General features: G+C 41.2%; 6 protein-coding genes across 6 annotated transcripts; 3 read left to right on the plus strand and 3 right to left on the minus strand.

The window, feature by feature from the left end:
• Positions 1-1,347: 1,347 nt before the first annotated feature.
• On the plus strand, positions 1,348-4,351 carry SS1G_11069 (predicted protein; the record flags this gene model as incomplete). The annotated part of the gene is made up of 5 exons (XM_001587778.1): positions 1,348-1,491; positions 1,552-1,830; positions 1,896-2,504; positions 2,572-2,694; positions 2,774-4,351. The coding sequence occupies 5 exons, from the start codon at positions 1,348-1,350 to the stop codon at positions 4,349-4,351; spliced, it is 2,733 nt and encodes a 910-aa protein (XP_001587828.1).
• Positions 4,352-5,074: 723 nt separating this feature from the next.
• SS1G_11070 (hypothetical protein) lies at positions 5,075-6,703 on the minus strand (the record flags this gene model as incomplete). The annotated part of the gene is made up of 1 exon (XM_001587779.1): positions 5,075-6,703. The coding sequence occupies one exon, from the start codon at positions 6,701-6,703 to the stop codon at positions 5,075-5,077; it is 1,629 nt and encodes a 542-aa protein (XP_001587829.1).
• Positions 6,704-7,690: 987 nt separating this feature from the next.
• Positions 7,691-9,055, minus strand: SS1G_11071 (hypothetical protein; the record flags this gene model as incomplete). The annotated part of the gene is made up of 1 exon (XM_001587780.1): positions 7,691-9,055. One exon carries the CDS (start codon positions 9,053-9,055, stop codon positions 7,691-7,693), a length of 1,365 nt encoding a protein of 454 aa, XP_001587830.1.
• A 614-nt stretch (positions 9,056-9,669) lies between these two features.
• On the plus strand, positions 9,670-11,235 carry SS1G_11072 (hypothetical protein; the record flags this gene model as incomplete). Its single annotated transcript, XM_001587781.1, has 1 exon — positions 9,670-11,235. The coding sequence occupies one exon, from the start codon at positions 9,670-9,672 to the stop codon at positions 11,233-11,235; it is 1,566 nt and encodes a 521-aa protein (XP_001587831.1).
• A 904-nt stretch (positions 11,236-12,139) lies between these two features.
• Positions 12,140-12,942, minus strand: SS1G_11073 (predicted protein; the record flags this gene model as incomplete). Its single annotated transcript, XM_001587782.1, has 2 exons — positions 12,140-12,159; positions 12,393-12,942. The coding sequence occupies 2 exons, from the start codon at positions 12,940-12,942 to the stop codon at positions 12,140-12,142; spliced, it is 570 nt and encodes a 189-aa protein (XP_001587832.1).
• Positions 12,943-15,652: 2,710 nt separating this feature from the next.
• SS1G_11074 (predicted protein) lies at positions 15,653-16,446 on the plus strand (the record flags this gene model as incomplete). Its single annotated transcript, XM_001587783.1, has 4 exons — positions 15,653-15,728; positions 15,822-15,910; positions 16,006-16,108; positions 16,268-16,446. 4 exons carry the CDS (start codon positions 15,653-15,655, stop codon positions 16,444-16,446), a joined length of 447 nt encoding a protein of 148 aa, XP_001587833.1.
• Between the last annotated feature and the right edge of the window lie 115 nt (positions 16,447-16,561).

Genomic DNA, 16,561 nt, shown 5'->3' on the forward strand with positions numbered 1-16,561 from the left:
AATCAGCGATGGAATACTTACTCGAGTATTATGTGATAGGATATGTAATTATAATTTTCTGTTTAGGCATTTATATGTAAGTCTTACTTTTGTCAATCGAGCTCGCTGCAATTAAATAGTTCATAGAAGGGAAAGAATTAGATATTGGCATTTAACACTGTAGCTAATACGGAACTTGGATTACATGGTAGTTGAGAAATGGGAGGAATTATAAGAGAAGATCCTCAAATCTACCGAGTGGGCATGCATGGCACAGCACAAGAGACACGGAACCATCTAATCTAATTCTAGTTAGATGAATCAAAATCTATAGAGTTTGAATATTAGTTATGCTGGATTATACAGTTATTGAATTTAGACCCATTATTGAATGGTGGATGTGTTGGAGATTTTCAGATACGATCTATTGCAAATAGACCTATAAAAGAGCTACGGGCGAAGCTTCTCGGGTCGAACTAATACATCATGCCTTCATATCACGAAAGAGCTTTTTGGAAAAACAGTTGTCATTAAAGCTATCTAGTTGATCAAAAGATTTCGTTTGCCAACTTTGTTGCCAACTTGTTCTTCACAGCAAGTAAAAGTTAGCTAGCTTGACAGGTGAATAAGAACAATGCAATGGATTCTGATGGACCATTGTGATTGTTTATTCCAGTATCTACATCAAAACTATAAGTTTATATCTTTGTACGGTAGCTCCAAGGCTAGTAATCTTACTTCATTGCTCAAAAGCATCGAGAACTTAAAGAAAGTAATAGAACGATCAAAGATTGGTGGTTACTTGGTCGTTCAAGTCCAAAGTCTGCCGTAAAGGGGCATATATACAGTGGGTAGATATACACTATTCCAAATACAGATGACTGGTATCATATCCTGCCTTGAAAGGGGGCCATAGTGCCTGAATCGAGATCTAAACATCCAAGTTGTGTAAAACCTCAGAATCTAGAGGCTTAACTTAAAGAAAATCCTGAATCTAAAGACTGGACTACTGTATGAAGCACCGTATAAAAAAAATTTTATATACCGCGAGGATAACGACACAATCCAAGGTTTTGGTACTGTCCCCAAACCGCACATAAATAAATGAGGACACCGTATAGACTTCAAATCAATACTCAAGTACTTGAGGTCTCCACGAAAAATCATCCTTTTCCCTCTTCCATACACAAAGCTTTCTAATAGTCGCAACCAATCCATTACAGAAAGTGTCGCACTTCTATTAAGAAAACAGAAAAACACCACTTCTATTCAGATTACTCTACTTTTTGTAGAATTATCTACTATTGTTTTTCACACGCAAATCTAACTTCACACATCTTATTTGCTCTATCCATATTCCAAGTCACAATGTCTCCTCCTCATGCTTCCATATCTCAGGAAGACAAGGAAAAAGACAAGGCACCCAAAGGCAGCGGCCGTGGCGTTGGAGGCAAGCTTGCTGGCAAGATGGGCAAGATCTTTAAATGGAAGCCAACAATAACAGAGCCAAAGGTATGGATTTCTAATATTGGATGAAAGATCTGACGTGCTAAGGCCAACCACCACTTGTAGGTACCGGCAAAGGGCAAGAAAGCATCCTCGTTCGCTAAACTTCTAGCACCATCTCCCCTTATCCCAAGAGAACTTTCATCGACCATCTCCAAAGATCAAATAATCGGTGGAGAGTCTGATCAGAGAAAAACACGAGGAAAAATTACATCAGCTGCTAAGACAACTGTTGTAAATTCCCAAGCAGCACTAAGCTTTGCCACTGACTCTAACGCCCTGAAGAGACAAGCACCTTTAACTTCGGCCAAGGCTATACCACAGAGCAACAATGGTAACAAATTTGTAAGTCTTGTCTTTCTTCATAACAAATAATTAACGAAAACTAAATACTGATAAACCATCTCTAGACACAAGCTTCAATACCAAAACCACGCACTGGTAATCCCTTTAGCTCAAAGAAATGGGACTACAACAACTCCCACCCACCAGGCAAGAGTTCTGGTGCCCTGTCAAAGGCTACTGAATTCTTTGATAGGATGGAACCTACATTATGGGACAAAGCATGGGATTTACAGGTGGCAGATGAGGGACATCAAGCAGACTCTGCGAATGTCACTTCAACCGGAAAAGAGCAACAAGAGGATTCGCACATTCCAAGACGCGAGGGTGCTAGTAGTCCTCGCCCACTCACCGCTGCAGATTTAGCATCCTTGGCTGCTGAAAAGGCTAAATTCAAGGATGAGGAATTAGAAGCAAAGCGCCAATATATTAATGAACACCCAGGAGGTGTTTGGGACCATCAAGATTATGAGGTCTATCCTGAGCGGAAAGTAGTAGCTGCTCGTACTGCGGTCAATGGTAGATTAGCAGATTCTGGGGATGAAGAAGTATCCGAATCGGAAGATGCTTCGAGCGATGAGGAGATCCCAGCCGTGGTTCCTGCTGCTCAGCCGGCTAAGACTTCACGTCCACGTTTGGTTGGGAAGGCTAGGAAACTTGAGAAGGGAAAAGGAAAAGTGGGTCCATAGTCTTTCTATTTAGTAATTATTAATAGATCAAATGCTAATTAATATTCTCTACCAGGCTCTTGACGAAGATGAAGAAGTTCAGACTAGCGATAGTAACGTCGACTTCAATCACCAGGTGCCAGCTGCCGATGATGGAACAGGTCATCCCATTGTAGCTTCAGGAAGTGATGCCAGAAGCGTAAGTCCTCCTTTTTACATGTTTGATTTCAATTGAATGACCTTTTGAATTTTACATCACCATGCTAACTTGTCACAAGGAGATCCTCTCTGGCCCACCGTGTCCTATTGAGAAAGAGGTTAAGAAAATACCCACTGGTCATAAGGCTGTGTTTGGAGGAGCACACCAGCGCGAGAACTTTCCAGCCGGAACTCCGCAGCCAAGTGCTCTAAATATTGTGATTCGCAGTGAGAAGCGAGATCCAAACGACCCAAAGGTGGTAATTGCGCGAGCCAAGATTACCCATCAATTTACCGACAAGGTAGATTGGAACGATAAAGAATCCGTCAGAAAGCTCAACAAGTGGCGTGGACAAATCTTTGAACGAGCTTTCGGATCAAAGTTTCCGAGGAGATGGAAGTACACCTATGGTGAGATGAACGCCCTGTGCGATATTCTAGAAGCACATCTTGCTACATCAGAAGTGGGTGGTCTGATGACGAATGTTGATTGGAAGTCGGTAACAAGTCGATACAACCATCACTTTGAAGGCGTCAAACAGTGCGCCGGAGAGCCCTATGCCATTACTAGTCATACTTGTGATGATGAGGAGAAAAGATCCGACCCTAAGGATAAGTTGAAGGAGAGTCGCCAAGCACCTGTTAGATCTTTGATAGGCTTGAGAAATCAATTACATCACTTTAAAGACCAGCGAGTGATCGACCTCGTAAAAGGCGCGAAGGGTATTAAACAAGAGGTTGAGCCAGTGGCCGATGTCGAAAACAAGCAGATAGCTAGTCCTAGCGAGGGATCGTCTTCTGATACTGGGAGAAAGATCAAGAAGCTCATTCTCAAGATTGGAGACCGTCGCGTAATCCTCGGCGGTAAGAGAAACGGCAGTGAGGACTTTGCAGATAATGAGGATAGTCCACTAACTAAAAAGGCAAAGTTGGATGGTCCTATCAGCCTCCGTGGTGGCGATGGTAACATTTTGGGTGGCCATGATACAAATAAATCAGATGAATCTATGACTGGAACTGATCATCAAGGTTGTGAGTTCTCTCCTAGCTCACCACTCCGCCAAGTTCTGGATAATGCAAGTTCGGCTACCCACGCTGCTCAGGCTATGGTGAACACCAAATACCTTTTCGATCATAATGAAACTGCAAATAGTGCCAGTCCTCATTCGATCGTAGAACAGCATGTTTCTATCTCTAAGAACAAGAAGAGATCGATGGAGGTTGATGGGAACAATGGAAGTGATTGCGATGACGAAGGAAACTCATCGCCAAAGAACACCAAGATTGATAGAAGCCTTCCTCGGGATCCCCGGCTTCCGCCTGTCAACGCACAGGGTCGTCACCTCCTTCCCAACCCACCAATTCGCGCCGTTTTATATCCAGAACCGTTGAAATCAAAGCACAAGAAGAGACCGAGGGACGATGACCAAGTTGATGATAGCGACAGCCAAAGCGGGCAATCAGCAAAAAAGCTCAAGGTACAGACTAGTGCACAAGGCCCCAACCTATTTCCTGAGGCCCCAAATCAACCAGCTTGGGACGTGGTGAACTCATTACCTCGTCCTCGCACAGCAGCAAGAACTCGAGCAAAAACTACCAAGAAGGGTATTCAGACCACCGCTCGTCTTCCAACCCTAGACGACTATTTCCAGGATTAGTAGTTGGATCTGGTGTGATTGGTAATGAAACGATTTTCTTTCATAATACAACATTCAGCAAAGACGCGTTGACAGCAAAAAGTTTTTCATTTGGTTCGGTTTGTTGTCAAAGCGGTCTGAGACGCGTGACAAGCTAATGGGTGGAATATTGGTATGGTGTCTCTTTAGTACAATTATTAATACATATTTAGTGTTAAATATTAATACATGAATTTTAAACTTTAAAATGTAAATTACTGATTCAAGATCCTTTTCTTGTAGAGCGAAAATTTTAAAATTTGTTTTTGATTTTATTTGAGAGTAGTTTCTATAACTACTTACAAGTTTAAGTGTGACCAAAAGGGTGTTTATAGACCAGCAATTGTATTTAACTTAGAATCTACAGGTGAAGAGCACCTGTAGATGGGGATAGCTACTCTATATATACACAAATGAATGGCCTAGCCGCAATGGCTAGGCAAAAAGAAGTCATATTTATTCCTCCAATGATCTTACTTTACCGATAACCATTGATACCTAGTACTTGTCCGGATCTGATCCTCAGGTCACCTAAATCGCATACTAATCTCGAGTAATCGTATCATGTGTGGACATGGTTAATGTAACGTGGTTTATCAGTAACCGGAACATATCAGTAACCGGAACACTTTTACCTCAATTACCCACATTACATTAAAATAAAATTACAACAACACCATAAATTAGGATTGAATTATATACAATCTAAAGATCAACTAATGCTGGATCGAACTGACAAGTTCGTGCATTATGTAAAGTACTACCGCATTTGCTACATCGTCGTATAGTAGCTTGCCTCCTTGCTGAAGAACCATCATTTGTATATTCGTCGCGTCGTATCTGATCTTCTACATTCTCTTGTTCTAATATATTATGCCCATCTTCTATTGAAAGTGCTCCTCCTTTTCGTATTAAAGCTTTTCTAGCTCTCCGGCGTTTACTAAGTGCTTCATTTGCTTTGCGGAGACTATGAACCTCAGCAGTTAAAAGCGTATTCGCATGAGCTAGGAGCTCTGTACCCTTAGCTAAAGCTGCAACTGTTTCAAATATTGGAGTAAGTGAGCTCCCTTGATGCCGAGCAATACGACTTTTCACTAAAGTGGATTGGGAAAGAGCTTCAGTTGGATTGTGAGGTGTTTGAGATTGCCATATATCAGGATCGGCTGATATTGATCTATTTGATGGAGTTCTTATTCGAATATCTAGCTTTGAAAGTACAATTTCCGGATTAAATGGGATTAGCCCAGCTCCGCGGAACCCAGCTTTACTATTTGATATAGATATTGCTTCGATATATGCAGCTTTGAAGGCTTGAAAGAACTCGGTTTTGGTAATATGAGTGATATGCGCCTTGATAAAGTTCTCGATTTGTCGATTATATGAACGCTTTAAAGGACCAAAACAACCGATATCGAGTGGTTGAGTTAAATGCGAAGAATGAGGTGGCAAACTAAGTAATATAATGTTGTGTTCCTTGCAGTATTCCTGAAATGCTGGTGATTTATGACTTTCATGCCCATCAAGCACTAGCATTCGATATCTACCCACTTTCCTACTTTCAGTATGTTTGTTGAAGTGCTTAATCCATTCAAGACCTGTCTCATTATCTGTCCATCCATTGGTAGTAGGTTTAATAAGCCAATCGTATGGTAAATCACCTTCGGTATACCAATTTGAGAGGTGGTATTCGCCTTTTACTATCAAAAACGGAGGTATATTATGACCTTCTCCATCAACACAAATAATCGCTGTAGCCCATTCCCGATTGCCTGGCTGTATAGCTTTGCTTTTTCCATGTCGATCAGCTTTAGTAACTACTATATATGGTGATATTTGTCCCATCATAAAGCCTGTCTCATCGAAGTTGTAGAAATCGCAGTCTAGAATACCATATTTGGCCCGCATATTCGATACTAATCGAAACCATCTTTCAATAAGCTCTGAATCTTCGCAGAGAACTCTTTGAAAGTCATAAACGCGATTAAAACGCGTCTTTAATTCTGTATGTCGTTTCACAAAGCGATGAGCCCAGAGCTTTCCAACCTTCTTCGCACCCCGCGTTTCGAGTATATAATTCGCCATATCTTCCACATCACTTATTCGAGGACTAAACCCTCTCTCGTCCATATCAATTATATATTGAAAAAGCGATTTCTCCTCTAATTCCGTCATTTTACAATGTATTGATCGAGATCCAGCTTTCGGCGTTCGACCGGCTATTCTGTAGGTAAGGGTAGTATGCGGTATATTATAGATTTTAGCAGCTCTTCGCACACTTAGTTTTTTGGATGAAGCAATAGCTTGAATGGCTAGATTAATTTGCGACTCTTGCATATTGATTTGAAAGGTTGAATATGGATTTAACGTGTGTTAAAGTTGAGAGGTGGTAATTGAGGTAAAAGTGTTCCGGTTACTGATATGTTCCGGTTACTGATAAACCACGTTACCTGAGGTTTCTTATATAATAAAGGTGGGAGGAAAGCAGGGATTTCCGTCACATTAAGATTTAGAAATTCTACTTGAATTTTCGAACTCATTTAAAATTTTGACAATATTTTTAAATAATTGAAATATAAATTTAAATCATAATTTAGGATTTTGGCAGCTTTCATACTGAAGCTTTGAAAGTTAATGCGTTGCTTTAGTTGACCGATACATTGCGCTACCTAATGTCACGGTTATGATGATGAATAGCGATAATTACAATAGATAAGAAGAGGGAAGTCATGATTTTTGCAGCTAATTAATAAACATGCTTTAAAACTACTAGTTGTATGGATAAACTTGGTAGTAGTAGAAATATATAAATGTGGGAAGCGAAATGGAAAGCATTTGTTGATGTATTTGAATTCGAACCTGGGGTTTATTATTGGGACACACATCATAACTTTAGGCTGAATAGAATGAGGTGCGATGAAAAAGTCTCCTCTTTAAGGAATTCTGGATCTAGATTTTACGAAATAGTAGTATCTTTTGATCAAACAAACATGTTTTCTGCTATTATAGAAGCTGCTGCCGCTCCACAGTGGTGTGACTACAGCACCACGCGGACGAAATCCACAAGCTAAGATCACATTTGACGAAGTAAAAAGATTCCTTCAACCATTCGCTGAAATGAACTTCTACATGAAATCATTCAATGAACGTGTTGAGACGAAAGTGTCATGGACAGACCTAGCATTTTATGGAGACTTATTATTTGGAGTCCATAAGTTTCTAAGTTGCATATATATTGGACATGCCTCCCACAGCTTGGCGCCCAGACGTTCTTTCGAAGTCTTAGACCAAACTATTCCTTTTCTGCTGAACATATGATTAATTTCAACGACCCAGTGGTCCCATAACACTTGCTACCATTACTGCTACTTCTCGTTCCCAGCTGCCATCCGTTCTTGTCTCGCCCTTGAGAGCACTTATTCCAGCAGGCGCTCTACTACCCTTCACTACACAATCACGGATCGCATCTCTGACACTATTACGATTACTCTTTAGCGTCCTAGCGCTAACACCACCCTTATTGATGATTTCTTGTACTTTTGTGGTCAATCCCCCTGCCAAAGTCCTCCAGAAATAACTTGGTAATGAACCCGTTTCTAAAGACGTCAGAAGAGGTTGAAGAAAATTCACCGGCGCCATATCGTCAAATGGTAAATTAAGATGTGGCGTAGGTTGGATAGATGCAAGTAGTGATTCTAAAGCCAAAATATTTTGACATCGAGCAGAAACCTCGAGGAGAGTTCGGTCTAGGGTGGGAAGTGTAGCCAGGGCGCGAGAAAGAGCTGCTAATGAGCTAGTAAGAGCAGTGCGGAGATAATCCTGAAGCGATTGGACAAGTAGATCTGGTTCCCATTTTAGTTTCTTCGCGCTCTTACTATTAAGCCCACTTGTAGAGGATAGAAGATATAAAGTTTTCAGAGCCGAATCTGTGCGCTCTTTCGTATCCCTGGTCTGCGCATATGTTGACGTATTGCTATTAGACGACAAATTGCTCATCGAGAATTCCCGAATAAGTTGTTGCGATCTAGAAAGTACCACCCGCTCTGCCGGGTTAATGATAGATGTTTGGAGTGTCCGCACAACATCTATCCTCTCCAATCCATGGCCTTCTTCTCCTGGGCCACTTTTCTGGAAAAGCTCTCGTATATTCAATAATGTATTCGAACATCGTACTAATGCTTTATGGTCCTCCTTCGCTCCGGGAACCTTAACAGGCGCACCCGTATTTCCAATTTCGGATAGTTGAATCTCAAGTTGTCTTCCCAATTGTAAACATCGTGCTACCACTCGCCCCAGTCTCACGGTCTCCCATAACCTACTAGCAACACTTTGGACCTCCTCTGCAGTTTCATATCGTACTAGAACTTCCTTTTCGAGTCGTTTGTACCCATCATTGAGACTTGCGACCTGCGAATCTATTTCTTGTACAATCCTTTGGCTCGATTCAGTTTGATCTTGGGTATGTGATAGGAGAGGTAGAGCGTTTTTAGTTGTAAGACTGTCTATATGTGTATTTATTTCTTGCGCATCGAATAAGACGCGGGAGAGGGGTGTCGAGAGGTCGAGGGGGGTATCGGTAGGGTTATTTGTCCCCAGAACAAGGGAATTTGCAAATGATGAGGAGGAGAATGTCGGAGAGAGAAAAGTTTCGTAATCGATATAAGAGTTTTCTTCATCTGCTGATGTCATCTTGAATCTCTAACTGAACTCGTTTGTTTGTACATCTGTCTGTACATTCAATGGTTTCGCGACGACGAATCTGAATGTCAATGATTTACTCATTAGCTGCTCCGTACCTACCATAACCTTACCTAGGTAGGTGGGTAGTTTAGCTTGTCGTGGAGCGTTTTTAGTGACATTGTGGGGAAGTCAATGCACGGACCATGCGGAGGATCTCTATCATTTCTAGATTTCTTTCACATCCCTTCACTCCATTCCAAGCTTCGCCCCAAACTTCAATACACTATCGAGATTCAATCCTTCTCCATCTTTAGTGAAACTATAAAGAGTCAGTTATTATCGACCTATTCATCATTTGATATCAAAAAGCCGTGACTGTTAAAATCATCAGCGGAATGTCCGGACTTCCATCGAGCATTGTCAGCTTAGCAAATTATCAACAATCCATACTCTTATCTTAAAACAATACAACTTCCAACTTGCAACTTCCAATTCCAAGAATTGTCTATTAATATGATGTGCTATTATTGATCTTCCTGCCTCAGAATTCAGAGGAAGTACTGGACCTGTGAATACTTATTCTTATTCGAAGCAAACTGCCAAAGATTGAATGTTCTTTCACGATGGCTTCCTTCGACAGTCGGGATCTTGTTCCATTTCCACCTGGTAGCAATGCCAGCGACACTTTGATCGAAGGAGTGCATTATAATCTCACAACATTGAAAGATTGGAATTATACTTATTATTCCAACGGCACATTTTCAAATGGATCCCTCTGCTTCATCCTCTTCAAACCCTACACCCCTCATTTACTCCAGAACGGTACTTTTCTTAACAGCACATCATGTTATTCTCCGATCGAGTCTATGGGAGCACGGTCTATAATCGGTCTTGCACTGGGAATTTTATTCCTGGTAAGTATTATGTTCACATTGGTTAATCTACGAAAACATGGCCGAACAAGCATGTCTCCTCGCAAACGATTCCGTGCAGTGAGTAGAAGATGGCAATGGTATTGGATGCTTATAATTGGGACCTGTGGAGGTATAAGCGGCATAAGTACCGTGGATGTCGATAGATACTTTTTACCAGAGTTACCTTTTGCTTTGACAAACTTCTTCTGGTTCTTGATGCTACCGGCAACAATGGCGGCCGTGTGGGAGAGTGTGAGGCATTGGGGCAGTTGGCAAGAGAGACAAATGCTCGATATCCCTGAAAACAGACGTGCACTGAGGGAAGATGATAGGAGGACGAAGATTGAACTAGTGATACCATTGGTCTTTTACTTCTTCTTTTGGTTGAATTTTTTACTGGTCATACCAAGATCATGGGGTTCCTTCGAAAAACAACGAGATATGGATCAAAGTAATATTATTGCTGCACCAGCTGCTACTGATATTCGCTTCAAACTCGCAGCTTTCTTTCTTTTTGGGGGATGGTTAACAACAATTTACTCTTTACAACACTCGATATATCACTACAGATCTCACGAACAGGGGTTTTGGAACCGTTTCATTGCGCTTTTCAGACAAACTCCTACCAAATTCGTCCTCACCCTCTTCCTTTCTTTAGTAATGATTGGATATATCGCAGCGATCTCATTCTATTTTCCAATATCCCCTCTCAACATCCATGCGAAAGTGGAATTCATATATCCTTTGGGTTGGGGACCAATAGCACTGATACTGCTCGTGTACGAAGTCGCCGGCTACTTGAATCCGAATGAAGATCGCGATCTACTCCGTCAGCGACGTATTCGCGACGTAGTAGCAGACGAAGAGATGGGATACACGAGGAAACCACGATGGTGGAGTAGACTACATGGGGATAACAAATTTGGCGGTGTGCAAGAGAGGATAACTGCTAACGTCGCTGAAGTCAATGGTGGAGTACTAACAACTAAGGGATTAGAAAGAGGGATGGAAATGCAAGATCTTCCATCGCCTACCAGAGATGAAAGAGATACTCAGCATCCATCAAACGAAATTGAGGCATTGGGGACGGCCAATGCTGCATTACATCCTCCGCGTCTGGATACCGAAGGAAGATTTAGGGATAGCCCACCAAGGACTAGAGATTCAGAAGCGAGTTCAGTGACACAAGTGGGGTCTGAACAAGGTGGAAGCACTAATAGTACTGTTTCCGTGTCGGCACACCCACAGCAGATAAGGAGTATGCTTGATGTCTAGTAATGATTTGATGAATACTTTAAGCGTTTTTGGGCTTCAAGGAGAAAAAGGCCAGCAGTATATTACGTCCTGAATAAGGTGATGATAGTAAAAGACGGGCATCGGACATACGATAGGCTGTGTTTGAATAGCAAGAAGAACAGCGAATAAATGGTTTGGCCTATTCTAAAGAAGCATGAGAAATCCATTTCTATAAAGTATTCTGCAAACTGTTGATTTCAGCCGCGCGTCGGTGGTGGTCATTTGAGTCTCCTCAAGTCCAAGAATCAGCATCTACTCTGTGGGCTCTTTGTACAAAGCACATTTCGTGGTTACTTAAAGATAAGGCGAGTGTTTATTGTGTAGTTCGCTTCCAATAATCTTGGGATTTTGGTTTTAAATATTATTGTCCCATTCCAAATAATTCCAACGGAAACTTAATCAAGTGATAGCCGAGATATCTGATCTTACATGGCGATTCTGTGCGAAAAGCTCTGTTTCAATATAATCATACTTGTAAACAAAGTGAAAAAAATTGCGGATACAACTGTAATAAAAGCATTCGCATAAAAGAGCACATGAGCACAAAGGATGGACATGTAATTGCACTAAGAGCGTTCTATGTCCTAGTTCATATTCGCTGTTAATTCAGTAGTTGAAATTTGGCATCCGACACAGTATCCTGCTATCACCAATTTTCTATGCGCTTCTGCAACTCATCCTTTAACCCAAAATTTACGACCACATCAAAGTGTTGATCATCAAATTCCACATCATGAAAATCTAAAATCTGGAATCTCTGTTGCGAGGCTTTCTGCACAGCGCAAGTCGGAGCATAATCCATAACCAGTGTCTGCGGGTTTCACCTGCACCTCTTTTCCCTGGGACAAGAGATTAAGTTGTCTCGACACTATCGTTTGGGCTATCAATTGGCTGATCTTTTCCCTGTTTTCTTAGTATCAGATTCTAGTGCGTGCTCCATTTCAACATCTTTATCTATCCCAATATACTGTTTGCTCATTCTGCATCGTAACGTACCCTAGGACTTTCGTGCTTTTTGGATATTCCTATTAACCACCTACTTTTCCTGGTAATCGTAGTTGAATGCGTCAAAACCCGCTATACATCTTCTTTCCAGACTGGATGGCGGCGAATTGACCGACCCGTGGTTTGCTTACTGGTATCTTCATACTCATTCCCTCCAGGTAAATTATAAGCTGCCAGTTCCTTTAGTAGCCGACTCGAAGAATTTGGCTTGATATTCTTACCGAAATCGTTTGGTAAAGCACTCGGACTGACCAAAATATCGCCTTCGTTTGATCCAAGCCCGGTTCTATCAACCATCTGCTCTTCCGGATTAGTGTTGAACATTTGATCCATGATATCAGACTGCATCAGGAGTTGACGTTTATTTCTTGTCCTGGTGATAGGCTTTATATCTTCGGTTCCAAGTCCATTTGCGGCTTTTAGTTGCTTTAACATGGCAGGGATTGTAGGATGATCAGGTATTATTGGCACTATAAGTGGGTAAGTCAGAAAAGTTCCGTTGGAATCGGGAACCAATCTGTACTTGCTGTAGATCTTTTCTTTACCATCATCCGTCTTATCAGGGGCTAGACCACTGACAGGTGTGACTATTTTGTCCTTTTTCTGGTTCGCAACGTTTTGCTTTTTCGCTGGAATATTCTTTGAGATTTTTTGACTACTAGCACTTCGTTTCTTGGACATAGTAGTAGTGTTTTTCATTATCTGAGGGTCATTGTCATCCGATCTTTCAAGAACCTGAATGCGTTCGTTGTAGCCCTGGGCCCTAAGAGAGTCGATATATTTACGCACAGCCTTTGCAGCTTTTACGATAATATAAAGCGGAATTATATCGCAGTCTTCGATTAAGCGTTTGATATGTTTTCGATATTCTTTTCCGAGCATCCATAACCGCTCAATATCTTGCACGGCTCTTCTTTCAACCAGTGTGAACGGGCCAGTGGGATTATCAAGACGAGGTCGAGGATGTCCGGAGAATTCTCCTATTGCTGGGAGTTTGGCTAATCGGACTACACGCCGAATTGCCTCCGCGTCTTCAATGTTGATTCCTTACAGGAACCGCATTTTACTTCTAGACGTGTTTTGTTCACTTGCTATCGCTGGTCTTCTGTGGAGTAGATGTGGGGTTGGTATGGTGTCTAGTTCTGATTTGTGTAAGATACTTTTCGCGTCGATGGAGGATTTTGGATTGTATCCCCAGCTATGTATGTTTTAGTGGTAAACTCGCTCGGAGAGAATCCAGGTGGGAAAATGAAGGTTACCAACTAGGTTTTCGGTTGCAGGAAGATGTACATCGGTCCGGTTTGTGGAGGAGGATGTGAGGAGTTGGAAGTCGGAATGCTCTGTAGATATGTTGAGGCTATTTATATGTGTATGTGAAGAAGTACCAATCGACTAAGATAGAAGTACGGCTTCTTTCTTACTCTCGGTTACATCTATCAAGAAAAGCTGTTGGATATCTTTCACCGTACCGAGTCTTGCCTCCCGTATTAGTCCCTCGAATTTGTTTTTCCGCAGAACGTATACGGTATGATGCGCTAATTGTTCACTTTGAGAATATTCATGAGCCTGCTGAGTGAATATTCATATCCTGAAACTAAAATTGGGAACAGGAACTTATTTGCTGCTGTTGGGATGAATTTTAACATATAATGGAAGCTTGAAGGTTCATTATCGGATATCATGATTGGAGTTTTATGGATGCAGATAAGGTTTCATTAACGGACTGGTAGCTATTACTTTCAAAATCCTTAACAAGCGAGAATAGATGGAGAGATGGAAAGTGCAAAGATGGTGAGTGGTTACTTATTTCCTCATTTATTACTTGATAACTTCGATGTTGATCTCGCTGTCGGTACTTTCATTTTGAATAGGGAATTAGTGAATGAAAATAGGAGTACTTTGGCGCTGGAAAATATTGGTCTTATCTTTCGGATATCTTGTTTGGAGTTTGTGTTTATTTGGATAGTTGGGAATATTTTGGATTATCATTGAAGATGGAAATGGTAGGGTTGTGTTCATGTCTTGATGGAATGGGGATGTATATGAAAAAGCGAGTGGGGGGCTTTTCTATCAATACTAGAAGTCGCAAGTGAGTGGCTGTAGTTTGACACCTGAAAATGCTGTTATGAATCTATATTCAAAATTTGAGGCAGGCTACCTGTCGATTTCTAAAAAGGGGATGTATGTATTTGGCGTATCTGATTTTGGGGAATTTGGTAGAGAGTGAAAGATAATAAGATCGATCTGATGGAAGAGGAAGATAGTATTCGATGGTGGTAATGTTACCACCGAGACTCATTGGCATCCATTGAGACACTCTACTTTTATGGCATTACCTCCCGAACTAAAGTTTTTCACGCCTTATATTGAGTCATGGGGCTCTACTCTTACTAAGGTTTCACGGTCTTGATAGATCTGAATCACGTACATTGGTAGTTTTTCAGATGGTGCTATTACTCCCATCGATTAATTTTTTGGATGCCAATGCTAATCTCCTGAATGTAACTTATGGTAATGCAGTGATCAAAAGGTGGAACTTCTGCATTGGGTTTATATCGTGTGTGGCATTTCTCATGCTATCAGCAAATGGATGCTTTTAAATGGATACTTGGAGAATTCTTGCCCGGCGAGCTACACTAGCAATGCTTCACATAACTTTTCCATGATGAAGCTTTTTACCCTGACAGTCAAGCTCACCAGTGAACCAAAGTCTAGATGAATGGTTGAATTCAATATATGGAGTTGGCATATCTGCCTCCAAGGTCTATCTCGCACGAATGTACGGAGGTATTGGGTTTCTTGAGAGCAAAAAGAGCATCAGATTGAATTGATTTTTTCTCTAGCTAAGCAGTTCAGCTGCGAGTATATATTCAAAAAATGAAGGAATAAGGTTAGGTATTCAGCCTTCGGAATTAAAGTGCTTTGAAATCAAAATATTGAAAGCAAACAAACAGTATACCAAAAAGGAAAGAATGAATTAAAAGTTGAGTTTTGTTTGCTCCTTATATGCATCATGCAATATATATGCATATGCTGCCAAGATCCCAGGAGGTCAACAGGAGGAGAGACATCGAAAATGCGGAGAATGCAGGGCAACCAGAGGCATAGATGCTAGCTTAAACTTCTGAATAACGAGAGGCGTAGCACCAAGTTTAGTCTCTAATTTTGTCTTGAGCATATAGATGCAAATTTGAGCTGACATCTGCACGTAGCTTCGTCAAATGAGCCGGGCGGCAATTACGATTGAACTTTTGGTAGTGTCGGCAGAGATATCTCTTCTTTTGCCCTAGGAAACACCCTCGACCCATTCCACTAAGCTTATTGTTATGTAGAGATGTCTTCTTACGAGTCCTACAAAATTTGAAAGAATGAAAAGAGGATACAAAGAAAAATGTCCCCTGTATACAAACTTCAGTTTGCCGAGATGTGTTACTTCGGCAATGCACAATACAATGTTCTAGTCGAAGGTGATGTCATGATTTTAGGAAATTTTTGATGGGAGTTCAAATCGCCTACATATTAAATTTCTTATACTTTTAGGTCAATTTACATGTGCCCAGATAGAAATAGGGCAACACTCCTCCGCAAGACACTGAGACCTCAATTTTTTGCGGATCAGGTCAACTTGGGCGCTGTTGCACTTGAGCTAGTTTACTAGCACTTCCTAGTTTGAGCATCTGCATGTGAATAGTTTTTCTCTTAACACGTGGCAATGATATTCTGGACTAATAACACATTGACAAGCCATCAATCAGCGATACCTGCAAATTCGCGCTTCCGGTATTATCATCACCAGAGAGCGGATGGATGAAAGAACTACTTGGATTCCCCTTGGAAAGGAAAGAGAGTAGGAGCACTAACTGCTTGTAATATGAATATGTAATAATCGTGGAATGTTGTACAGAGTAATGGGGGGATTTTCCAAAACAAGTTCCATGATATATCGATACCAATGTGAAACAATGTTCCTACCTTAGCTATAAAGACTTCTTTATACCGGATTGAGGGATTCAGGGGCAGACTTTCGCCTTGGATTCCAATGAGAAACCCCCTTTTACTGTAGATGCATTGCTTTATCCGGATAATATCCTACAATTCATTGTTTTCAGCGGGCACAAAGAGATTCAAAAAGAGGCTCGGCAGACAACAGACATGAAAGCATTCGCAAAGCCCTCTGACTGTTGATAATCCCGCCTCCGCAATCAGTAAGTAGAATACTTGACTAGGTAGTTCATCTCATCTTTTACCTGAAGCCATCCATCTTGATAGATACAATAGTTGTACCGTAGTATCTTTGTAA

Source organism: Sclerotinia sclerotiorum, genomic scaffold, assembly GCF_000146945.2.
Source record: "Sclerotinia sclerotiorum 1980 UF-70 scaffold_17 genomic scaffold, whole genome shotgun sequence".
Classification (NCBI taxonomy): Eukaryota; Fungi; Ascomycota; class Leotiomycetes; order Helotiales; family Sclerotiniaceae; genus Sclerotinia; species Sclerotinia sclerotiorum.